General features: G+C 46.0%; 1 protein-coding gene across 10 annotated transcripts in view; it reads left to right on the forward strand.

Moving 5' to 3' along the window:
- The window catches only part of Ubr4 (ubiquitin protein ligase E3 component n-recognin 4), a 133,469-nt gene that overhangs the window by 95,031 nt on the left and 13,300 nt on the right, over nucleotides 1-25,138 (forward strand). For all 10 annotated transcript variants that reach the window (XM_047542310.1, XM_047542320.1, XM_047542326.1 and 7 more), the window contains 25 exons: nucleotides 276-414; nucleotides 1,250-1,375; nucleotides 1,488-1,616; nucleotides 2,610-2,953; nucleotides 4,411-4,501; nucleotides 4,794-4,878; nucleotides 5,055-5,182; nucleotides 6,714-6,843; nucleotides 6,954-7,111; nucleotides 7,828-7,937; nucleotides 8,389-8,530; nucleotides 8,876-8,957; nucleotides 9,287-9,460; nucleotides 11,540-11,661; nucleotides 12,492-12,689; nucleotides 13,393-13,473; nucleotides 15,817-15,904; nucleotides 16,432-16,559; nucleotides 17,417-17,524; nucleotides 17,998-18,117; nucleotides 18,764-18,954; nucleotides 19,359-19,532; nucleotides 20,116-20,215; nucleotides 23,711-23,929; nucleotides 24,675-24,788. In XM_047542310.1, the coding sequence (XP_047398266.1) occupies nucleotides 276-414; nucleotides 1,250-1,375; nucleotides 1,488-1,616; nucleotides 2,610-2,953; nucleotides 4,411-4,501; nucleotides 4,794-4,878; nucleotides 5,055-5,182; nucleotides 6,714-6,843; nucleotides 6,954-7,111; nucleotides 7,828-7,937; nucleotides 8,389-8,530; nucleotides 8,876-8,957; nucleotides 9,287-9,460; nucleotides 11,540-11,661; nucleotides 12,492-12,689; nucleotides 13,393-13,473; nucleotides 15,817-15,904; nucleotides 16,432-16,559; nucleotides 17,417-17,524; nucleotides 17,998-18,117; nucleotides 18,764-18,954; nucleotides 19,359-19,532; nucleotides 20,116-20,215; nucleotides 23,711-23,929; nucleotides 24,675-24,788 (3,481 nt within the window). The remainder of the gene's footprint in view (nucleotides 1-275; nucleotides 415-1,249; nucleotides 1,376-1,487; nucleotides 1,617-2,609; nucleotides 2,954-4,410; nucleotides 4,502-4,793; nucleotides 4,879-5,054; nucleotides 5,183-6,713; nucleotides 6,844-6,953; nucleotides 7,112-7,827; nucleotides 7,938-8,388; nucleotides 8,531-8,875; nucleotides 8,958-9,286; nucleotides 9,461-11,539; nucleotides 11,662-12,491; nucleotides 12,690-13,392; nucleotides 13,474-15,816; nucleotides 15,905-16,431; nucleotides 16,560-17,416; nucleotides 17,525-17,997; nucleotides 18,118-18,763; nucleotides 18,955-19,358; nucleotides 19,533-20,115; nucleotides 20,216-23,710; nucleotides 23,930-24,674; nucleotides 24,789-25,138) is intronic.

A 25,138-nucleotide genomic window follows, 5' to 3' on the forward strand; every position in this document is an offset into this window, starting at 1 on the left:
GATTGGGAATAGAACGAACGGAAGGAGGCAGAACAGTGGGGTATGTGTGTGTGTATGGTTGCCTATCCAGTGGCAGGGGTGGACCCAAGAAGGGAATTGAGTTTAGTTCTAGTTCTGCCTTTCTGGTTACCTGGTTGCGTACATCATTTTCACCTATTGTTGTTTCTTTGGTAATTCCTGAAATTATTTCCAGAGTATAGATGTGGCATAGTACATCTCCTTAGACACTCCTGCAAACCTGCTGCCCCAGTGACTCAAATACTTTGGTTCTTCAGATCCATCAACTATGATGAAAAGGATCCCTTCCTCTGCAATGCCTGTGGCTTCTGTAAATATGCTCGCTTCGACTTCATGCTGTACGCCAAGCCTTGCTGTGCAGTGGATCCCATTGAGAATGAAGAAGACCGGAAGAAGGTGAGGCCAGATGTGACCTAGACTCAGGGCAGTGGCTTTAATTTGAACTTGGGCAGGTCTGGTATGGTACAGTGGTCTTTCCTTTAGCACATGTCTTCTTCAACCCAGTAAATAATGGGCCTTAGGGCCCAGCTTTTGGGTGGGAGTGAATAATGGCCTAAGGTATATCCGTCTCACAGTTTGCGTAGGAGTTCAGAGAGGTGTCGATTGGTCCTGAAACCAGAGCCCAAGTTTAGGCAGAAAGAAGTCAGATGGCACGCCCTGTGCTTGTTGCAGAGCTTGCTTCACACCGAGGCCGTCAAGCCTTCCCTCAGCATTGTGCTGCTTCCCAGTCAGCATGATGGGGGTCTGGGTAGTGAAGGGCAGTGGCAAGGGGGGACCTCCTGGGGTAACAGCAAAGCATTTAGCTTGGAACCGAGGACACAAGTTCCCATTCTAGCTGGTTTTTTGTTTTGTTTTGTTTTGGTAGTTATCAATGGACACAATATCTTTATTTTATTCACTTATTTTTATGTGGTGCTGAGGATAAAACCCAGTGCCTCACTTGTGCTAGGCAAGCACTCTACCACTGAGCCACAACCCCTTCCCTCTAGCTGTGCTTTTTAATTCTTGTGTGACCTGGCCTGAATTACTTCTTGGCATTGTTTTTTATTGTATACCATTATGAAAAATATACCAGCTTGTAGGATTATCGTGAAGAATAATGTCTGAAACATCACGCTTGACTTATGGAAAATGTTTTAGTAAATGGTTGGCAATTGGAATTACTCAGGGAAAGTCGTCATACTGGTGAGTGTTTTGAGTGTTCACGCAGTTCCTGTCTCTTTCTGGGTAGGCTGTTTCTAACATCAACACTCTATTGGACAAAGCCGATCGAGTGTACCATCAGCTGATGGGCCATCGGCCACAGCTGGAGAACCTGCTCTGCAAAGTGAATGAAGCAGCTCCGGAAAAGCCGCAGGTAATCTCAACCTGGAGAGCACTTAGAGAGATCTTTGGGCCGTGATCTGAAGACTGCCCCCAGGTGAGGTATCCTTTGTACAAGTCTGAGTGTCGGCCTCTTGGGATTGCAGGAAGACTCGGGGACAGCAGGGGGCATCAGCTCCACTTCAGCAAGTGTGAATCGTTATATCCTGCAGCTGGCTCAGGAGTACTGTGGAGATTGTAAGAACTCTTTCGATGAACTCTCCAAAATTATCCAGGTAGGGAACGGGGGTAACTTTTAAATGTTTTGTCCAAGTGTTATCGATACTGTCTTCAAAGCATTCTGTTGCTCTCATCCAGCAATTACATTCTTGGTGTTGCCTTTGCTGTTGCTAAAGCAGGCAGAGTAACCGCACCAAATAGCACCTCTCACCTTGTAACTTCTGGCATTTATCAGAGAGCTGAGTTTGTGCTGGAAAACAGAATGATAGTGATAAGGGGTTAGCATGGGTCTGTTTTTCTTGTCCATTAGCTTATTTTTGTTTTTTTTTTTTTTTTTGTTTCGGCGCTAGACATTGAACCCAGAGGCACTTTACCACTGAGCCATATCCCCAACCCATTTTATTTTTTTATTTTAAGATAGGGTCTCACTAAGTTGCTTAGGGCTTCTCTAAGTTGCTGAGGCTATCCTGGAATTTCAGATCCTCAGACTCCCAAGTTGCTGGCATTACAGGCATGTGCCAACATACCCAGCTTATTTCTTTGTTTAGTAGAGGGATTACTGACTTTAAAAAGATGGGTGCCAAGATTCTGTTCCTTTTCTGATATGCCAGGTTTGTAGGCTAGAGGGAGGATCAGGGCACATCAGCTGTAGTTGACCAGAGTGACTGTGTGTCTATTAGTGTACTTGACCCGATGTCCATGAGAAAGGAAACTGGCTACAGGCAGTGGAGCCTTATACCAAGAGAGCACCCATTTTGCCTACCTGCCAAATTGCTAGTGTGCTCTCTTTGCTACATGAGCATACCTTTCTTTAAAGTATAGTTTCCTGGGAGTTGAGTGTGAGCCTCTTCCTTTGGTCAAGCCACCCTTTGTAAGTTTATGTTTCCTCCTCTGTAAAATGGGGTTAAAATATATAACATGTAGGGTTATTGAGAAAGTTGAATTGTATCACGCACATTTAGTTTTGTCCAAAGCAAAGCTATTTTCCAATTAACTTCTTTCTCCTTATTTTACTTGCCAATTTTTCTTTGATGTCTTTTCATTCTTAGAAAGTCTTCGCTTCACGCAAAGAGTTGTTGGAATATGACCTGCAGCAAAGGGAAGCAGCCACCAAATCATCCCGGACCTCCGTGCAGCCCACATTCACTGCCAGCCAGTACCGCGCCTTGTCTGTTCTAGGCTGTGGCCACACTTCCTCCACCAAGTGCTATGGCTGTGCCTCAGCTGTCACGGAACATTGTATCACGCTGCTCCGGGCGCTGGCCACCAATCCAGCCCTGAGGCACATCCTCGTCTCCCAAGGCCTTATCCGGGAACTCTTCGATTATAATCTTCGCCGAGGGGCTGCAGCCATGCGGGAGGAGGTCCGCCAGCTCATGTGCCTCCTGACTCGGTCAGAGCCTGCTCCGTGATGATTGGGCCTGTTGATTCCTACTAACACTGGGGTTGGTAGCAGCAGTGCTGCTGGGAGCATTGAAGGGTACCAGGAATTGTACTGCTGCCGCCACATGGGTTAGTTTATTACAGAGGAGATGTGCAAAATATCCAGGTCTAGGGAGCAGATTGTTTATTTGACTTATGCTTTGTTGGTTCCAGTATGTGTCTTGAGGAAAGTGTCCCTGGGTCTTGGTGAGGGAAGGTGAGAGAGTGGTGGTTTTCTTGAACTAAGAAAACTCACATGCAAGAAGACAGGAGAGGAGAGGAGAGGCATAAGCTCAGGCTCTGGAACAGAAAGAACCAGGTGCCAGACACGGTACTTTGTACCATGTGCCTTAAGGAAATTAATTTCTCTGAGCCTGTGGCCTCCTAGTGAGCGAGTACCTTACAGGCTTGTGGAGGAGAGATGCAGTAGTCCAGCAAGTAAGGACCCTTGTTGCTGAGTACTTAGTAGGGACCCAGTACTGTATGCATAGCTGTGTGTGGATTATCACTGTGTGACGTAAGTTCGAGAACATGTTGGGTGCTCGGTAAATGCTACCTGCTATGTTATTTATTCACTCGTTAACAGGCATTATTGAGAATCCGTTAAATGCCAGATTCTGGGAATAGAATGGTAAATAAAGTCCCTACTCTCATGTGGCCTACTCCTAAATGAGGAGAACTGTAATAAACAAACAGTGATACAATATAATGTCAGAAAGTAAAGGTTGTGAAGAAAAATAAAGCAGGGAGTGTGACCCAGGTGTAGGAGGGCTTGCTGTTCTGAGTAAGGTGGTTGGAGACTTCTCTGAGTGGGGTGAGGAAGACAGTGAGCCCTGTCAGCACCCCACAGTGGCTGTGCACAGAGGAAGCAGCTGGTGCAGAGGCTGCAGCGCAGGCTTATGTGGGGAGTGCCGTCATGACAGGGAAGCCTGCGCCGCTGCGGAGAGAAGGGTACAATCAGAGGGAAGGAGCGGTCGGAGTTGCAGAGAAGCAGGCCCCATGGTCTTGGAGGCATTGGTGGACTTAGGGCTTCATGCAGAGTGTGTTTGGAAGCTAGAGAGTGGCACGGTGTGGTTTATTTTTTTCTTGTTGTTGGTAGAAACAGATATTACAAAGGGCCATAGCTAGGAAGTCTGGGTGCTGTGTGGGAAATGACATGGAGGCAATTGGAGAAGATGAGGAAAGAGGTGTGTCCTACATGGAGGGCAGACTCCCCGATTTTGGATATCGACACTCTAGAGAGCTCCTGGGGCCCTGCAGCCTGGTTTGTGGATCCCAAACATTAGTGCTATTCTTCCCTCAGCCAGCACTTGTTCCCAGGAAAGGTGGAGGAGAGCCCTAGCCATTCATTTTCTCTGGACCTCTTCAGGTGGACAGGAAGGGCATAACCTATTGTGAATAATGAACTCCATTGCTTTTCCTTCCCAGAGACAACCCAGAAGCCACCCAGCAAATGAATGACCTGATCATTGGCAAAGTCTCCACAGCGCTGAAGGGCCACTGGGCCAATCCGGATCTGGTGAGCAGGCCAGCTGCCCTCTCTGACTCCTCCCTTGCATCCCTTTGTGCTCCGGCTTCTCCCCCCGCAAGTCCCATTAATGGAGACCAAGGAGGGAAGGAGGGGCACTCTTGGAGAGCTCATGTCCCAGAATGACTTCCTAGGTACAGTCTGTAGCACAAGGGTCTCCAGTACTGTTTTTTCTCTGGTGGAGCTGCCCACAGCCAGACATTTTAGCTAGGTTTCTTGGACTGGAGCTTGGACTGCCCTTTAGAGCCTTTGTGACATGTGTCTCTTCCCTTTGGCTTTCTAGGCAAGTAGCCTTCAGTATGAGATGCTGCTGCTAACAGATTCCATCTCAAAGGAGGACAGCTGCTGGGAGCTCCGGTTACGCTGTGGTGAGTTTGGGGAACATCTAAGTCAAGGCTTTTCCAGGAATGGAAAGGGACCGACGAGGCATAGTCCTGGCTGCAGAGGAGGAGAAGTGAAGGAAAGAGGACACTTGGGTAGCCTCTGCTGGGACAGGTGGCATGAATCTTGTGGTTGTGACTCTGCCTTTCCTGACCATCCTTAGCACTCAGCCTTTTCCTCATGGCTGTGAACATTAAGACTCCTGTGGTTGTTGAGAACATTACCCTCATGTGCCTGCGAATCTTGCAGAAGCTGATTAAACCACCTGCTCCAACCAGCAAGAAGAACAAGGTACTGGGCTAGGGGGCTCTTGGCACTGTGCCCTGCCTCCCTGAGGACTCTGCCTTACTTTGAACTACACTGCCTTTGCCTTAGTTCAGCAGAGATGGGTTGGGATTTTGGTGGTGGTGGGGAAACGTTTAGAGTAAAATAAGCATGAAAGTACATACACATAGGACACAGTAAGGACTGTGTCTTTCTGAAGTCACATCAGATGACTTGCAGCTCAGCATTGTGTTCTTTCCTGTCTTGTGTGTTTGCACCTGTACCATGGTGCAGTGGGGGCATTCCAGACCCTGGAATTGGCTTAGTTCCAATCCCTCCTCTTCTTTCTACTAGCACATGACCTTGGAGAAGTTACTTATGTTCCTCAGTTTCCCATCTGTAAAATGTAAAGCAGTCTCTACCTTGAAGTATTATGTAAAATAATGATTTAGTGAGTTCCTTGAATCTAAGGCCTGTCTTACTATCATTTTTTATTTCTACTACCTAATGTGGTATCTAGCATATAATAGCTGCTCAGTAAATTATTAAATGAATAAAGCTAAGTTTTTGTCCTAAAATAACTATAGCTTAGCCACAGATTGACTTGCTTATTCAGCTTGTAGAATATGTAGGCCTTAATTATTTCTCTTGGGCATGCCTGAGGCTGTGTGCCTCCAACCAGCCCTGGGTTGGTTCTTAGGTCCATTAGATGGACCATGCCTTCAGCAAGCCAGAGTGTTGGTGATGGTGGGCTGTCTTCATGGCAGAAGATTGCTTTGTGCTTGCTGTGTACCAGGGGTTGTGACTAGGCATCACAGTTTCTTGTGTTTCCCTCGTCCTGGTCTAACCTGCCTGTCTTGAGCAAAGACAAGGCTAGAGCACCCTCATTTCTTTTCTTTGATGAAGAATTATTTCCCCAGAGCTGATTCCTAGCTAATAAAATCAGTCCTTGAATGGAAAGAGGAACTTTGCCCAAACCCCATAAAACTGCCATTTTTTTCCACCATGTGAAGCAAAAGGAGATTTTCACAGAATTACTTACCTCCTATGTACTGAAGCCCAGGATTGATGTTTGCCTTTTGCTCAGGTTTAACCTGGAGAGAACAGTAGTTCTGAAGATTTGGCTCACAGACCCCTGGGCATTCCCACGAGTTTCAGGGCATCTGTGCAGACAGAGCTGTTTTCTGGTTAGTGATGGCTCTCCACATTCTGTAGAGTGTACAGTGAACCCTGGAAGATCTGTGCTTCTGGAAACTACAGATCAGCCTTGGGATGAGGTTAACGTATGTGGCTATAGGACTGTCTGTAGGAGACCAGCTACACCTTCTCCTGCACTGTAGAACTCAGTGATCTTAAGCTCAGTGTAGAGATGCTGCCGATAAATTGGATCAAGGTGGCTTAACAGGAATACATATTTTGGCCCAAAAGATAAGCATGTTGTTCCTCCTGATCTTCCTGCCATTGCATGTCACTCCTTGGGAGTCAGTGCAATTTCATTGGAGCTGGGAGTCAGGCGTGCTCTTGAACTCTCTCTCCTCGCTCTACTCGCTTCCTCCAGGACGTCCCTGTGGAGGCCCTCACCACGGTGAAGCCATACTGCAACGAGATCCATGCCCAGGCCCAGCTGTGGCTCAAGAGAGATCCCAAAGCATCCTACGAAGCCTGGAAGAAGTGTCTTCCCATCAGAGGTATGTCTGTCCAAGATGTCAGAGCCTCTCCCTCCTGCCTTGGTCCTGATGGCCCCCCTTTTCAGTCACTTCCTTGTACTCACCTCTGTCTGCAATGCTTGGCCTTGCAGGGATAGATGGCAATGGGAAATCCCCCAGCAAGTCAGAGCTCCGCCATCTCTATTTGACCGAGAAATACGTGTGGAGGTGGAAGCAGTTCCTGAGCCGCCGTGGGAAGAGGACCACCCCCTTGGATCTCAAACTAGGGCATAACAACTGGCTTCGGCAGGTGAGTGGCTGCCTCCTGGTCCCTTGCCCACCACGCCCTGATCTCAGCAGTGTGTGTCTCTCTCCTCGCCCAATGTCTGTTCTGCTTTCTCTTCTTTCTCTTTGTTGTTCTTGTTTCCTTTTAAATAGTAGAGCTTCTTGGTTGTAACCACCAGCATGGTGGACTGGCCAAACAGAACTTTCCTCTGCCTTTCTCGTCAAACTCATTGTGCTGTCTGCCTCCCTCTCTGCTTAAAGGAGCTAAACCCCAGCACCTGTGCTCCTTTTCTTTGTTCATCTTTCTGTGTCTATTTTCCTTCCTTCTCCCTTCTTCCTAGCTAAAGTTTTAAAGGCTTGAAATCATTATATGTTTTTTTTCCCGTTATATGTTTCTCATTGATGAATAAACAAAATACTTTGTTTTAAATTCAATTATAAGTATGCCCAAAACGATCAAAGTTTTTGCCAAGAAAAATGCCGGCTTAGCTTTTTCTCTTTTAGTTATCCTAGGTATGGTCTCCAGATCCCTTGGTGGAGAAATCTCCATGAAGAAGGGGGCTTTTTAGCTGCCTCTTTCTTAGTCTGCAGCAGTGGGTCCTGTGTTAGCCAGTGATTTGAACCTTTAGCCCTTTCCTAGAGAGGTTCCCAGAGGATTTCTGGATGGGTGGCAATTTATTGCCCTGCTGGGGCCTGTTTAGATAGGGTGTCTCTGAGCTGGTCCTTTCCCATGTCCTGTAGGTCCTCTTCACTCCAGCGACACAGGCTGCTCGACAGGCAGCTTGTACCATTGTGGAAGCTCTAGCCACCATCCCCAGCCGCAAGCAGCAGGTCCTCGACCTCCTCACCAGGTACCGTTTCAGGATGCGATGCAGAGGGTGGTTAGATTTTATCTAGAATGGTTCCCTTGTTCCCAAGGGAATCCACAGATGAGGGCTTGGGAGCACACATGTATAACCCTCTCCTTGCCTATTGCAGAAACAACACAGGGTAAGAAGCTGCATTTTAGTGGTGGTAGCAGTAGTAATGTTGGCAGTAGTAGTATTTATTAAGATTTGTGAGCACACAAATGCTTATCATGCGTTATTTTATGTAATCTTTGTGGCACTAACACCAAAATATGAATGCTCAGAGTCCATGGCATTCATTCCTTGTGGTGCCCTGAAGGGCTTTCCTGGATTCTCAGCTGTCCTCTTGCACCTTTAGAAGGAGGAGGAAGAGAGGCAAAGCAGAAGACGTGTAAGAGGGAGTGTTGGGTCCCTTAGAGCACTTCTCTAGCCATGTCCTGTCTCTTGATGCCAGTTACCTGGACGAGCTGAGCATAGCTGGAGAGTGTGCTGCCGAGTACTTAGCTCTCTACCAAAAGCTTATCACTTCAGCTCACTGGAAAGTCTACCTGGCGGCTCGGGGAGTCCTGCCCTATGTGGGCAACCTCATCACCAAGGTATTCTGCCCTCTTTCTCTAATTCTCATTCTATCATATTTCAATAGAAACTTTGCAAAGTTCTTTTTTGCTGAGGAAAAATACTGGTTGAAGATATTTTCAAGACAGCATTTTCTGTCATACGACTGCAGCAGTCTGTTGGGCCTTTAGGCTGATTCCAGGTTTAAGCAGTCCTCTAACAGCCCTGTAGCTGTCTGTGACTTCTTGGAAAGGAGTCCCAAGGGTTAGAAGGAGGAGGCACCACTCCCGAGTGCCTTTGGTTGGTGTTGTAGGCTCCTTGGATGGCGGTGGAGGGTACTGGGATCATTGACAGTGCTGTCACACTGTGCTTGTCATCCTGTTTAGGAAATAGCCCGCCTGCTGGCACTGGAGGAGGCCACCCTGAGCACTGACCTGCAGCAGGGCTATGCCCTCAAAAGTCTCACAGGTAGAGCCACCTGGCCCTTCCATTAGGGCAACCTGGGTCTGTTTTAAGGACTGACACTTAGTTTCTGGGTGTTGAGTCAACTCTCTTTCCTCTTGTGCTGACTGTGGTACAGATTTAAGCTCTGCATTTTTCCCCTCATTTATGACTTTGCACTTTTGAGCTCCTGTTCACTATTTACCAATTTGATTCATTGAACATGTGCTGTGTGTCATCCACAAGGATAGATTTGCCCTGGGCTTTGAGTTGCTCACGATCTTTGGGTGACACAGGTCTTCCTTGCTTATATTCTCATCCAGAGCTCTTGCATCATTATTTTCCTCTCCCCACAGGCCTTCTCTCCTCCTTTGTTGAGGTGGAATCCATCAAAAGGCACTTTAAAAGTCGCTTGGTGGGTACCGTGCTGAATGGATATCTATGCCTGCGAAAGCTGGTGGTGCAGAGGACCAAGCTGATTGATGAGACCCAGGATATGCTGCTGGAGATGCTGGAGGACATGACCACAGGTAGCACTTCCCAGGGACTGGAGCCCAGGCTCACACACCCCTCCTATGCTGGCAAAGTGCATGGTTCTGATGTCCCCAAGTGCCACAGAGCTAGAGAAGGGTTGACAAACATCTCCCCACATTCAAGGAGAGAAACCCATCTCTTAAAAGCTCTGGTTCTTAGAACTTGGACTCTGTCGCCTTGGACTTGATATGTCACGCTCTAGAACAGGAAGGGGCCAGGAGTTCTCCAACTAGTGTTTTTAATCAGCCTAGAAAAGTCTCAGCCATTGTCTCTTTGCTCGACTCTGTTCTCCATCTTCCTGTGGCACTTTATTCCCACCCGGTCATCCTCGTTCCTCCACCTGTCTTCCATGGTGTTCGTCTCATGGTGTGTTTGTGCTGCGGTTTGGATAATTTCTTCAGGTTTTTTTTTTTTTTTTTTTTTTTTTTTGCTATGAGTAATTTGTTTAATCTATCAGTAGTTTCTTTTAGTTCTAGATTTTATAGTCTTTTATTTTTTATTCATGTCGCACATCTCTTTTAATAAATAACCTTTAAGCATGTTAAACACATTTGTTTCTGAAAATTCTAAAATTTGAAATTTTCATGGCTCTGGTGCTGCTGTTTGTTATTCAGGTTCTTGTATAATGCCTTAAGTCTTATCGTATTTTGTGATTTTTTTTTTTTTTTTTAAACTGTGACCTTGTATTTCTCAGATTTATTGTGGAACTTCTTTAGGACTCATTCCCAGATGTATTTCTCTAGAGAGGGTTTTATAATTGCTTCTGTGAGGCATCCCAGAGCACTGCCATTCTAGAGCTACCTCAACGAAGCCCTCAGTTTCAGGGTTTTCAGCCTTGGGTAGCAGGAAGTTTGAGCCACAGACCCCTTCAAGCAATAGTTTGTTGTAGTTCTCAGAGGAGATTTGCACCCCTACTCAAATAGTACCATATTTTAAGTAGAGTGAAACAGACATTATTACCTCATGTACATATATGACTGCATGACCAATATGATCCTATAATATGTACAATCAGAAAAATGAGAAATTACATTTATGTATGATCTATCAAAATGTATAAATGCATTCTACTGTCATGTACAACTAATTAGAACAATTTAAAAATTAATTTTTTTAAAATGCCATATTTTAAGGAAAGAAAATTTATTTTTGTTATTTGGATGGAAGAACAAGAATGGTATTTCTAGTTGATCCTTATGCCAAGAGTAGGATGACGGGTTTGTGTGGGAGGTGGTGGTGAAAGGTTTCCTGCTGTAGTCCTTGCATTGGCAGGTCCAGGGCTCCATACCCAGCTTTCAGATCGGGGTAGATTGTGGAAACCAAAGCTCAAGGCCAAAACCATCTTGGCATTTTGCTCATCTCCTTGGGTTCCTGATTTCTCAAAGATTTTGGCTTTTGGTTCTTCTTGTTAGTGCAGCAGTTCACAGATACGTACTCATTCAACATTTTTAAATTGCTTTTAAGCAGCGGGAAGTGGGGAGTAGTTCTGGGAACCTAGCTTGCTGTACTGTAAAATGAAGTCCTTTTGATGCCACTTTCATCATGCCATGCTGAACTGGCTGGCGACCTTGTGGTGCCACCCTTTTAAAGACCATATTTCTTCCCCATTAGGTGACTTAACGTTCTCTTTGGCTTTTAGAGGTCAGTCTATTTAATCTTTTAGAAAGAAGCTTAAAACTGTATCCGCCCTTTGATTTGACTGGTATACAGTTAGGATTATTAATTGATTTGGTCCTGAGATGTGTTTTTGGCAAGGGGATGCTAAGTTGAGTAAGGCATATGTAGTCAGTTCCTCTCCATAAGGAGGTCATACCCTCAGAGAAAGCAGCACACGTATAGAGCTAACCAGGGTGCAGTGTGTTGATTTGGGTGTTAAGGATGTCTAATCAAATGTGTCTGACTATAAAACCAGTCAGCATCAGGTTTCCAGGTGAACTGTTGATATTGCCATGTAGAGCACTTAAAGACGTAACTAGGCAGAAAGATGTCAGTGATGGTACTTTTTTGAAAGCCTTGTCTCCGTTCTTGTTGGTGAAACTCTTTCCTAATTAACTTGGCCGCTTTGATTTTGGCAGGTACAGAATCAGAAACCAAGGCCTTCATGGCTGTATGCATTGAGACAGCCAAGCGCTACAATCTGGATGACTACCGGACTCCTGTCTTCATCTTCGAGAGGCTCTGTAGCATCATTTATCCTGTAAGCAGCGTGGTGTTCCCTGTAGCCCTCAGCTGTCAGCACAAGCCATGGTTCTGAAGCCTCTTGGGAATTCATGAGAGTCTTAGGGAATGTTGCCACATGTGAACCTTTAGTCAGCATTGTAGGAAGATCCACTGACACAGAACAGAAGCAACCTCATGTTCAATCCAGTGGTCTTCCTTGGTTTTACTTCCTAGATTCTAGGTTAAGATTAGTCTGTATTTTTTAATTGCCAAAAATCTCATTGCTTATCAATCCAGCATGCTATTGGAAAAAGCAGTTTTGAACAAGAGTATAAAGGCATTTCCCCTTCTTTCCTTCCTTCCATACAGCCCCTCATTTTGTGCACATACAGTACAAGTGTCTTTTCTCCCCAGCCTGAGCTACGTGGAAGCACAGTGCGAACCAAGACCCCTTCTTGCTATTGAGGAAGGAAGGATGGAAAACATCAGTCTCCTCCTCAGACAGCAATGAGAGGGCATTGGGGCTGGGCATACAGAGTGTATGTCATATAGAGAGGCTCTCTTCTCACCTCAGGTCTTCAGAGACACTTGCACAAGACGAGCATGTCACTCCTTATCTGCTTATTGTGTTAGGCTTCCTCTCCTAGTCCACACTGAGTGTCGGAGGAGATATTTGATATTTAAGGCCATTTGGATTGTATTTGGCCATTTAGAATGACCTGTGAACTTCCTGTCCTTTATAGTTTTCATGTGTAAGGGCTGGATGCATTTGGCATGTTCCCTTGGAGTGTCCGTAGAATAGTGTAGCATGGTATAAATCTCTGCTTCTGCTGTCCCTTCTGATATGTCCTTCTCTCTCTCCTTTAGGAGGAGAATGAAGTCACTGAGTTCTTCGTGACCCTTGAGAAGGATCCCCAACAAGAAGACTTCTTACAGGGCAGGATGCCTGGGAACCCATATAGCAGCAATGAGCCAGGCATTGGGCCACTTATGAGGGATATAAAGAACAAGATTTGCCAGGACTGTGACCTGGTGGCTCTCCTGGAGGATGACAGTGGAATGGAGGTAGCGAAGGAGGACAGTCTGTGGTGACTAGGAGGGTGGGCCGGGATCAAATACAGCTGATGTCCTACATGGCTGATTAGCCTTGGGAAGGTAGCCGGCTTCAGCTTCCTCATCTGTAAAGTGGGCTTAATGATTCCCACCTTTTGCCCTGCTGGGTTTTACAGTTAATTACCCATGAATGGTCTGCCCAGGGCCTGGCATGGAATAAGCACGTGGTTAATGGCTTTTGTTTGTAGTGGCGATATGTTTCCATTACCATTGTTGCTTCTGGCAGAGATTTCTGAGAGATTCCAAGTTATTGGTGCTCCCAGAATCCTGGCATTTTAGCACCTGTGTAAGGCATTCTGTCTGATACCTTCTGGCAGACGGCCTCTGGGGTTTGGCATTTAAATCACATTGTGAAGGACATGTTGAATAAAATGAAACATTGCTTTTTTTTTGGTTACTAAAGTGAGCTCAGGATAGAAGGTCTTCAGCAGGGGTTTCTAAGCTGGAGTCCATGATTGGGTTAGTTTGTCCCTGAAACTGCACAAAATGCTGGCTGTTGTACACATATGTGCGGGTTTTGGAGCAGGAGTTTGATGGAGAGGGCCACAACACCCAGAAATTCTGCATTATGAACCACTGCCATAAGATGTTTTTGATGTCGGGACTTAATTGCCTTACAATTATTTGGAATAACCGCCTCATCTTTTCTCTTTAGCTTCTAGTGAACAATAAGATCATTAGTTTGGACCTTCCTGTGGCTGAGGTTTACAAAAAGGTCTGGTGTACCACAAATGAGGTATGTGCTTGTCTTCTTGCTCGGAGGTGAGGGTGTCCTTCTTTGACTTAACAGATTGTACAGGAGGAGCCATCATGTGTCACCACTTACCCAACTTAGAGGAACACTTAGGGGCTTTGTTTCCTCTGTGGTTGTGGAGAATGAGCCAGTCCTCTAGTCTGCTTTTGGAGGCATCTGACTAATGAAGATCAAAGAGCATTTGATAATGAAGAAAGCACGAGCATTTTCTCTCTGTGCAAGATCTCGAGTCCCAAAGATCTGAGACCAGGTGGCGTTTTCTGAGGCCGTGCTGTGATGGGGATGCCAGCTGTCTTGATCTTTGTAGACCTCCTCAGAGTTGTTCAGCTGTCACAGGCCCACTCCCTCATCAAAAGGGTTTTCTGGTAGCTGGGTCAGGAAGCGTTGTTCCTGTTTTACTCCTTGGGGGGACTGAGACTCAAATAGGGGAAGCAAAGCAAATACAGTGCTGTGGTGCTTTTGGTCACCTTGATGCTTTTTGTCCTCTTAGGAAAGTCTTAGACATTTCACTTCCTCTTTCCTTCTTTCCATGTTTCTTTCTCTCTGGTCCTCTTTCTTCTCTTCCTGTGTCCTTCCTTCTCCATTTTTCTATGTTCCTATCCTTTTTCTTTTGTCTCTGCTGGGGGTCTTTAGTAAACATCAAAATATTTAACTTAATTATAGCAAAGTAGTGTACTAGTGAAGCATAGCGAACTTTTTTATTTGTTTTTGTGGTACTAGGGATTGAAGCTAGGACCTGGAGAATGCTAGGCAAGTGCTCTACCACTGAACCACATTCCAGCCCTTTTTATTTTGAGACAGGATGTCACTGAGTTACCCAGTCTGGCCTAGAACTTGCCATACTCTTGTCTTAGCCTTCCTTTCAAGTAGCTGAGATTACAGGCATGCACTGCCATCCCTGGCACAGCAAACTTTTAAAATACTTAGTTCCAAATATTTCTGTAGGGAAATAAATTGGTAATACACTGTACCTTTTGGCCTTTGACTTGACATGCATTTTTGCCTCTCTCCTTTCTGTTTTCCCACTAGGCCGGGAATCTTGGTCCTGTTTCCTGTTAGTCTGTTGCCATTTGGGTAAATGTAGCACTATTGACAGAGGGACAGGCAGAAGACTGTCCCAGTCGTTATATCTTGCCAGTAACTTGTTAGCATCCAAGTGGAACAATATAGGCTTAATCCCTAATGCATATATACCCATTTATATATCTATATAAATGAAGATTAAGCATCTGTGGGCACTCTTGTAAGTGGTGGTAGTACACCAAAGAATGCATGTAAGCTTCTCCCCTTTTGAACCATGAAGTCATATTTAGGTTGAGAATCATTCATTCTTCATGTTGGTGTGCTTACTTCACTGAGGGGTTCTGGACTATTCCAGAGTTTGTGGTAGTTTTTATCTGGGCCTTCAACTTCCTGTCCCTCCTTTTCCCTCCGTTTGCCTGATAAACAGCCCATCTCTTTAGCTACTTTCTGGTGTCTATTGTCTATGGTGGTTCTCTCTGAGGAATCCCCTTTGGGCTTCCCTAGATGGAGGCCCTTATGGAACTGACCTTTCTGACGGACTCTTGTTCTAAAGCTGTACATGGCCTTGGAAGCAGGTGGATGCCATTGGGGTGGTACCCATTCACCACTTCTTGAGAAGCAAGCTCCTGATCACCTCCAAACCAAGTGCACCTGTGCTGGGGTGCCTAACTCAGTGCCTGGCACCACGTGGTCTCGCACAGGGGCTCATTCCTCACCATTCTAGTTAGGCTGTGGGTGTTGGTGTGGAGCAGTCTGGTCGAACCCTCTCCTTATGTGGTAATATGGAGATTTCACACTCTCCCAGGTAGAGACCGATGGGTTCTCGTTTCTCCCTTGGTGCCTGAGACCTGCACTGAAGCTCTTTGATGTAAATGAACTTGCTTGTCATGATTCTCTGGGTAGTAGTCCCAGGGGTTGGCGTTTTTCCTGAGCAAGGCATAGGCTTAGAATTAGACTGGGGCATACAGCTGGATAACTGAACAAGCTGTTGAGTCTGGTACAAAAGGATAATGTAAAGTGCTTAATTAGCATAGGACCTACTTAACCCTCAATAAATAGTTGTGGTGAATGAGATAGTAATGTAAAGTCTTTACACAGTGCTTACCCTGCAGTAGACACTGGGCTGCTTCCTTTCTCCTAAGGGAATTGCAGTGCATTTGGAGTCTGGGAGACCTGGTTCCCAGAAAACTGAAAAGCAGAGGTGCTTCACATTGCCAGGGCATTAAGCATGACAGGTTGCCAGGTCCTTTGCATTTTTCTCGGCTTATTCACAAGTACCTTTCTCTAACTTTCTCTGCTCAGGGAGAGCCCATGAGAATTGTTTATCGAATGCGGGGGCTGCTGGGTGATGCCACGGAGGAGTTCATTGAGTCCTTGGACTCCACCACAGGTACCGTCCCTTCCACCCACAGTGCTGCACATTGAACTTGGGGTTTCAGACCACATTGTCATGTTCAGGAATTTGGGTATTCTCAGCAAATAATCTCTTATACTCTGCGTGAGAGGCATGGAGTTACGTCTCCATTGAGGAAAAATGCAGACATCAAGACCTGATTTCAACACATCTGAAGGTTGAGAACAATCAAGCTTTTAGGGGGAAAATGCAGTTAGCGACAAATTTGAGTTCAGTTTTATTTTTGCCCTGGTCCCCCGCTTCCCCACCATTGGTGATAGTGATTACTTGTATGTTCCTGTTTGAGTAAGTGATTTTAATTGACTGGAACCTTAAGAAGAGCTCCTATTGGAAATGACATTGTGTGGTTTAGTATCCAGTAGTGACCCTTTTTAGTGGCTACGTCTTCATTGGCGATAGGGAAAAGGGCCTTCAGCTCTCAACCTGGAAGAAGGTAGTTTCATTCTGGGGATTCTGTTTTCTCCCTGTCTTCACCCGCCTCCGTGGCTTTCCTTCTCTTCCAGATGAAGAAGAAGATGAAGAAGAAGTGTATAAGATGGCTGGTGTGATGGCCCAGTGTGGGGGCCTGGAATGCATGCTTAACAGACTGGCAGGAATCAAAGATTTCAAGCAGGGGCGCCACCTTCTAACAGTAAGTCGGGGCAGCAAGGCTGGGAAGGAGAGGCCTCTGTGCAGGGCAAATCTGTGGCTGTTGGTGCCACTTAACCCTAGAGGGCAGCATGGTGCCATGGATCAGTGCAGGACCTGGTAGTTCCCTGCACCTTCTGAGTCTGCGACCCCCATTCCTCTTTCCTGGCTTACTTCCCAAGCACCCAGTGTCATGGAAGCCTCTAGTACTTCTTCAGTCATCTAAGGGACCAAGATCTCATTGTTTTCCTCCAGTTAACTGCACTGTGTCAATCATCATTGATCATTATTTTTTATTGCTTTTAAAATGGATCTTCTAATATAACTATTTTCTCACACTGTATGATTTTGTTTGGAGGTTTTTCTAGTTATTTTGTTAGTCAGAATTACAGGATTCCAGAGGTACCGCAAATATTTCACTACTATTTTTATCACTCTGTACACGAGGCTCAATATTACTGTGTCTGTTTTAAATGACCTGCCTGGTGCCGAGCTCCCACAGTCTCTAGGAACTCTGGCATCAGTCTGTTTATCATTGGTTTAGGGTCTTAGTGTTGAAATTTTCCCAAGACAGAAAAATAGCACCTGTCCCATTAGGAACTAGTGTCACCACCATCATTTAGGGATGATAGAAATAAGCTCAGCTTTGGGGTGTGGTCTCTGGAGAACATTGCTCTTTTAAGTGCCAGCCTGTTAAGAGCCCCACCACCTTACCATGTTCCCTCAATGTTCACTGCCCTGCCACCCCCGGCATTTCAGGAGTACCTACTGATTATGCATAAACCCTCTGGGACCTTCATTCTTGCTGGCCCCCACATCTTGTGGACACTATCATGGGTTTTGACTGGCTTCTCTTGTCAGGTGCTGCTAAAGTTGTTCAGTTACTGTGTGAAGGTGAAAGTCAACCGGCAGCAGTTGGTCAAGCTGGAAATGAACACTTTGAATGTCATGCTGGGAACTCTAAACTTGGTAAGGAGTTGAGGCTTCAGACGATGAAGAGGGAGCATTAGCAGATCTGGGTTGAAGGTGGGGGGAATCTTCAGTTGTGGCTAGGTGAAATGGACTTACTGACTGGTAGAGAAGCATGGGTTCTTCAGGTGCCCCTCTCCTCCTGCTGACTTTTGCCTGTGCTCTTGCTGTGGCACCCCAGAGCTTCCTCATTCCTTTTCTGAATTCAGATGAGAGATGTGAGGAAGGCAGTTCCTGAAACAGACTGTATGCCACAGAAAAGTAGTAGAAAAGTAGTACTCCTCTCTTCTGGGCATCCAAGAAAGAGACCTGAACGTTTTCATTGTCCTCAAAAACCCACATACTTGTCTCCTTCTCAGAATAGGCACATGCTATATGCTCAGACTGTCTCTGGGAATTAAGGCCATGGAGGGCATCAGATGTCATCAGCAATGGTTGTATCCTGAGAGTGTCTGGGTCTCCTTCTTCTACAGGCCCTGGTAGCTGAGCAGGAAAGCAAGGATAGTGGGGGTGCGGCTGTGGCTGAGCAGGTGCTTAGCATCATGGAGATCATTCTAGATGAGTCCAATGCCGAACCCTTAAGTGAAGACAAGGTGAGTATAGGGCCCAGTCTCTCCCGCATAGACACTGGGAGTCAGCCCCGTGTCATTCCAGCAGCAAACATGTCTGTGTTTTAGCCAAACTGAACACAGAATGACTGAGCCCTCTCAAGTCATGGGAATGACAGGATTCAGCTATGGTGACATGATTGTGTTAGAGCTGAAACCTTTATATTCAGAAGAAACAAAACTGCTAAGGATGTGCTTTTACTAAAAAAGTGTCCCTTGATGGGATCTGGGCATGTCTTAGCTGATAGACAGGGACCTTAGTTCACCCTTCTTTTCTCAATTGAGGAAACCTTACACCCAGAGAAATGAAATGAGCTGTTCAATGTCCTGTAGTTAATTACTGGTGGATTTGGGCTGGTGCTAGTGATTTGGCCAGAAATAAACCCAGATGAATGTTCAGCCATCTGCCTTCTCTGGGAGGAGGGGAGATTATACTGGTTTATTTTGACCTGAGACTGTTGAAAGAGCATCCCAGAAACTTAGAAACTAATTTATCAAGTGAAACTCGTCCTGTTCATTATTGCCCTGAAAGTGTTGAAAACCGGTTCTTCTTTGTCTGATGGGAGTGGATGACCTTTAGGGATCAACTGTTGACTACACAGTCCTGACTTCATCCTTTTCTCTTTTACAGGGCAACCTCCTCCTCACAGGTGACAAGGATCAACTTGTGATGCTCTTGGACCAGATCAACAGCACCTTCGTTCGCTCTAATCCTAGTGTTCTCCAGGGCCTGCTTCGTATCATCCCATATCTCTCCTTTGGAGAGGTGGAGAAAATGCAGATCCTGGTAGAGCGGTTCAAACCATACTGCAACTTTGATAAGTACGTGAGAGTCCCCACAAAACCCTGAACTAGTTCCGTGAGACCCAAGAAGGAACACTGAATTTCTGTTGGATTGTTGTGTCCCTGTTCTGACTTTTAAGGGATTCAGTCTAGTGGGGGGGCAGGCAACAATTGAAATATATTGTGTTAATGTAGAGAAGGTAAAGTGGTTTGTGAGGTGGAAGGGGGCATGACAAGGTGGAGCCCTGTGCGCAAAGCTTGAAAATGCGAAACAGTGTTATGAGTTTGGGCACGAAGCAGGTAAGAGGGAGAGTGGCACAAGTCAGGTCCAAGGGTTCTTATGTCACTGTGGAGTTTGGACTCGACTGTAGAGGTGGTTGATGAATGACATGGTGGGTTTTTGTTCTGCCTTCACACCTTCAGACTCTGCTTTCTACTCCTAGGTATGATGAAGAGTATAGTGGCGATGATAAAGTCTTTCTGGACTGCTTCTGCAAAATCGCAGCTGGCATCAAGAACAACAGCAATGGGCATCAGCTGAAGGATCTGATCCTCCAGAAGGGAATCACCCAGAATGCACTAGACTACATGAAGAAGCACATCCCTAGTGCCAAGAAGTGAGAAGCTGTCCCTCAGGAATTGGGCTTCCCTCCCTGTGCTTGATCTGCTCTTTCACCATCTTGGTGCAAAGCTTTGTGCCTGTTGCTCTCCTTGGGGGCCTCCTTCCCTTCTGGAAACTATCAGGGTGACCACGCAACAACTACAGACTCCTTAAGGAAAGGATGGCAGCTTGTTTGTTTTCTCTTCAGACTCGTCACTTCTTTCTAGTTTCTCAACTGAGCTGGGTGGTTCTTAATGATTCTTTGTGACATTCTTGGAGGGTCTGGTTTAAATCAGCATTGGGAAAGCCAGGTGTGGTAGTCCAGGCCTGTAATCTGAGTGACAGAGGAGGCTGAGGCAGGAGGATCACAAGTTCAAAGCCAACCTCAGCAACTTAAGAGATCTTGTCTCAAAAAATAAAAAGGACTTTGGATGCAGCTTGGTGGTTAAGTTCCCCTAGGCTCAACCCCTGGTACCAAAAAAGTAAGCAAATGAACATGTAGTCCCTGGGAGTGTCAACAAGCCAGAATGAACAACTTAACTTCCAAGTGCTTTGCTTCTCTGGCCTGCTAATACTCTTAGTCGTCTTCTGTTTTGCAGTTTGGATGCTGACATTTGGAAAAAGTTTTTGTCTCGCCCAGCCTTGCCATTTATCTTGAGGCTTCTTCGAGGGCTGGCTATCCAGCACCCTGCCACCCAGGTGAGTGGCCAGCATGCATGTGGAACTTATTCTGTAGACAAGACATGAAGTGGGAAAGAGCCATGTACTCTCTCATATCTACCACCAACTGAGCAAATAAAGACCAGTGTGACTCACCCAAATATATGAAATTCCTAGAGTAGAAGGGACTTTTAGGGGTCATCTGTTTCTCTCTGTGTGCAGAGGGACGTAGTTATTTTTGTGATTTCCACATTCACTCAGTGATAAGCAAGACTTCCTTGTCTCATGAATCAGCTGTAGAGCATTTGAACTGTGAGGATCATGACTGACCAGACTATAAAACAGTTGAGATTTCTGACCACAATTTCTGGGACATTCACAATACCATTGCCAGCATTTTCTGCTCTGCCTTGGGCAACTGAAAACTATGCTAAGGGAAGTCCATGCATTCTACTCTGTAGCCCATTCCTGATTTCTCCCCACTGGGCTGAGGTGTCTGTTAACCCCTCACAAACCCTAACTGGCCCCTGACAGCAGGTGACCAGGGCTGGCTTCATTTTATATAACCACACATTCATATGCAGTTGTTAAATAATACAGAGAAATCAGACATGCCCTTTACCCAGTCTTTTTTAATGAAGGCATCTTGCAAAACTACAGCACATGTCACAACCAGTATTTAACACTGACAGTCAAGAAACAAGATAGTTTATCACCATAAGGGTCCTTCTTTTTGCCCTTTTATATCTGCATCCACTTACCCCTGTGCCCTTGCCTTGAAACACTGGAGTTGATCTATTTTTCATTTCTTTGACTTCCGTTTCAAGGTTGTTGCATGCGAGTAATCATACTGCACGTAACATTTTCAGATTGGCTTTTTTCACTAAGCATGATTTTCTGGAGACTGACCCAGGCCGTTGCCTGTATCAATACGTGTGTTCCTTTTTATTGCTCCACTGTGTCCGATGATGGAGACGTAGCCCAATCAAGTTAACCATCCAGTCAGTAAAGGACAACTAGTTGTTTCCAGTATCAGACCATTTATGAAGCTGCTGTGAACATTCAGGAGCAGGTTTTTGTGTAAATTTAAGCTTTTGATTTCTGGGAAAAATGCCCAAGAGTACAATTGCTCAGTTGAATAGTAGTTGAATGTTTTACAAGAAACTGAAGATTCCCACAGCAGCATAGGAGTAGCCTGGGTTCTCTGCGTCATTGCCAGCACTTGGAGATGGTAATTCTAATTTTTCGCCTCCTGTGGATGTGCAGTGACCTCTTGATGCCATGCTGGCTTGCATTTCCCTGGTGCTATGTTGTGGCACATAGGCACCTTTCTGTCTGATTCATTTGTGTCTCTTCAGTGAAATGACTTAATGTCTTTTGCTCATTTTTTAGGTGGCTCATTTGATTTTTTTTTAATGTTGAGTTTTGAGCGTCTTTAGGGTTGTATTTTTTTAATGTCTATAATGTTCTGTATTGAATGCAGTTCTCACATCTTTTTTGATGCTCTGTTTTGATAACTCGCTCCAAAAATGTGGTAACTTGATTAAAGATTCTTCCAGTTGTTCCACTCAGATCTCTGTTTTGTTCCAAACTCTTGGTCAGCTCAGTACAGATTGTCATAATTAGCAGTTTTCGTAGAGGTGATTTTTTTGTAGTACAGGTCTTCCCGTACATTGTTTTCCATAGCCTTGTAGCAGCTCTATTTTGCATAGGAATAAGTCAAGGAACAGAGCTATGATTGAGCCCCATAGTCTCAAACCAGCTGGTTCCTGAACTTGCTCTGATTGCTAAATCAAACTATTTTCTTTAGAGTAAGGCTTTGTCTAGTTAAATACTTGAACTTCACAATTTTCTTTCAACGAATTTACTGAGCAGCTGTCACGTCTAGTACTTGGCTGAGCTAAGTTGCTGAACGAGATGTTCACTGTGTCTGGTGGAAGATGGAACCAGAAACATAGTAGTGACCATGCAGTGAGATAGATGTAGTGTGGAAGGGGACAAAGGAAAGAGAATTTTTAGGAAGAGAGAGTGACACCTGCAAAGGCTCAAAGGCAAAAGAAAGTTTGAAGCATCGCAAGAAACCAAAGCAGATGTCTGGGGAGAGGAAGCATGGCCAGAGCTGACGCTGGGTTCAGAGCACATTCTCCAAGGAGAGGAGTGAGCTTGTTCTCTAGCGGGTGGTCCCTGGCCCTGATGTTACAGAGAAGGGACTGAAGGGAGGTGAGACGGGAAGTAGGCTGTTATCCTAGTTAAGGAGCGTGAAATGGAGCTTGAACTAGTTCATGAGTAGACTCAACAGAGATCTGGGAGGTAGAATGATGAGAGTTAGAGACTGTACAAGGTGAAGAAGCCAAATGAACCAGGAACATGGCTCAGTCTCTGGATCGAGGGTCGAGGTGAATGGCAGCATGGTTGAAGGAGACAGTGGACACGGGAGGTTTGAGAGTGTGTGGGAGGATTCATTGGCATACACTGTGGGTGTGTGTTCTCTCCTCCTTGCTGGAATGTGAACTCAGTGGGGAGAGGGTCTTTATTTCCCCATCACCTAAAAAACTGCTTCACACACACGTGTACGTCCACATGCATACACAGTAGACACACAGGCCGGGCGTTCAGTTTGGGGTGCCTGTGGGGAAAGTTCAATAGGATTTAAATCATGGGCTCAGCATTTAGAAGCATGAGACAGAAGATAACATGTAATTTTGCTGAGATGCAATTTGAAGCGTAGCTGCAGTGAGAATAGATTTACGAGCTAGTAAATGATCGGAGTTGAGTACTGAGTTTTCACATTGCAAATTAGCTTTGTTGTTTTCAACTTATTGTCAGATATGTAGTCATTGTCATCAGTTCACTAGGGACGGAGTGGTGGTAATGCCCAGTGAGCTCACCTGGGGCCTTTTCCAGGTGCCGTCTGCCTGAGGTGTGCTGATACTCTCCATGCCTTCTGATGGCGAGGTGCCACAGTGCAGTGACTTCCAACCTTCTCGGGCATGGGGGTTGACATCTGTTTTTGTTTGTTTTTTATTATCTCTACCCCCACGTATATTAGTTGTGCCTCTCATATCCCTGGGTTGAGGAAACTGCCCCCAGGTTCAGTGGACCTGTGGGGCTCCTGGATGAAGAACTCAAGGGCAGTGTATCATACATGGCAGGACTTGCTTTGCCTGGTGGGCACAGCACTCAGGTGCTGCTGCTTCTCTTACCAGGACAAGGGACCCTGCTGGCCCTGTTCACACTCATTGTGCTGGCTTCTGTATGTGTGTTACCTGATTTTTAGTTTTTACTTCAGCCGGGGCTATCCCCATTTTATAATTGGGAATGTTGAAGCTAAAGATCTGAGTAACAAGTGAAAGGAGTGGCAGAGCCTCCCTCCTTCCATGTGTTGGCGTCGCTTGAAGTTTGGAGTCGGGGGTCTGACTGTAATTGAGCAGGTGACAGATTGTGCACATGGGTGATTTTCCAAAGCTTTGTGCTCTTGTGAAGAAGGCTTGTCTCTGTAGTTGGATACATGTATCTCTGGTCTCTTATTGGCAGGTTCTGATTGGAACCGACTCCATCACAAACCTGCATAAACTGGAGCAGGTGTCCAGTGACGAGGGCATCGGGACTCTGGCAGAGAACCTGCTGGAGGCACTGCGGGAACACCCTGATGTAAACAAGAAGATTGACGCGGCCCGCAGGGAGACCCGGGCTGAGAAGAAGCGCATGGCCATGGCCATGAGGCAGAAGGCTCTGGGCACCCTGGGCATGACGGTAAAGCCACCTCTCCAGTCCTGGGTTGAGGGTGGTGCAGGTGAAGGTTGGGCAGGAGGAGGCAGGAACTAAGTGTACTGGTACCTCAGGGGTGTGACTGCCGCTCTGCTTATAGATGGGGCTCAGGGTTGACTTAGCAAGTTCACAAAAATAGTAAAAATGTCGATAATAACCACTGGATATTGAGGGTTTGCTACATGCCAGGCCCAGGGCTGGAACACCTTACTTGTAAGATTTAAGCCCTCAAGTGGTTCTATGAGTTGATAGCGTTATATCCATTTTTCCAGATGAAGAAATTGAGAAGTCAGTAGGTTGAGGCTTGAAACTAATTGGTTGACAGGGTTTCGACCAGGATCTGTTTGATACAAAGGGCTCTGTGCTTCACTGTCCCACCTTAGAGGAAGCAGTAACCCTAGAAGTGCCTTGTTCCAACCAGCAAACTTGAGTGTCAGCAGTTTCAACACTCACACAGTAATGGTGAGCAAATCAGAATGCAGCAGCCCCTCCCAGCTGAGGCCTGGAATTGCTGGAACAAAGAAAGGGGGCTTTTTTGGTGACAAGTGGAAGTACCATTTGGAAGTTCCTATATGAAGTTTTCCCCTGCCTCAGGGGTTCCTGCAGGGAGTAGAGAATAGCAGAAGAATATGGGTCTGAAGGGCTTTTCTGTTGATGTCACAGTGTTTGAGTCAGGGTGGAAGGGCATGTGAGAATCGCTTTCTGACATGCCACCTGGGTTCCCTTACAGACAAACGAAAAAGGCCAGGTGGTGACCAAGACGGCACTCCTGAAGCAGATGGAAGAGCTGATCGAGGAGCCGGGCCTCACGTGCTGCATCTGCAGAGAGGGATATAAGTTCCAGGTACCACTGCTGGACAGCAGTTGGCCTCAGGGGCATGGGCTCTGATGGCATGTCTGGCCTCTTTTTCAGGAGGCAGCCCTCTCCTGTAGACCCTGTTCTTAGACTGGGTCAAGGTTGTGTGCTATCCTCTTTTCAAGGCAAGAAGGCACTCAGAGACAAATGGCACCCACTGGGTTCCTTCTGTATGTGAGGCCTCGGGCTCAGAGCTCTGTGTCAACTGAGTAATTGTGTCTTTAAACATGTGAAAAGCCCCAATTTATAGTTAAGAGAGCAAAGGACACACGTGGAGCCAGAATTCCCGCTGGGACTGCTCTTGCTCCAGACCAGGGATTTTCACAGCATGCCATGCT

Source organism: Sciurus carolinensis, chromosome 1 (genome assembly GCF_902686445.1).
Source record: "Sciurus carolinensis chromosome 1, mSciCar1.2, whole genome shotgun sequence".
Lineage (NCBI taxonomy): Eukaryota > Metazoa > Chordata > Mammalia > Rodentia > Sciuridae > Sciurus > Sciurus carolinensis.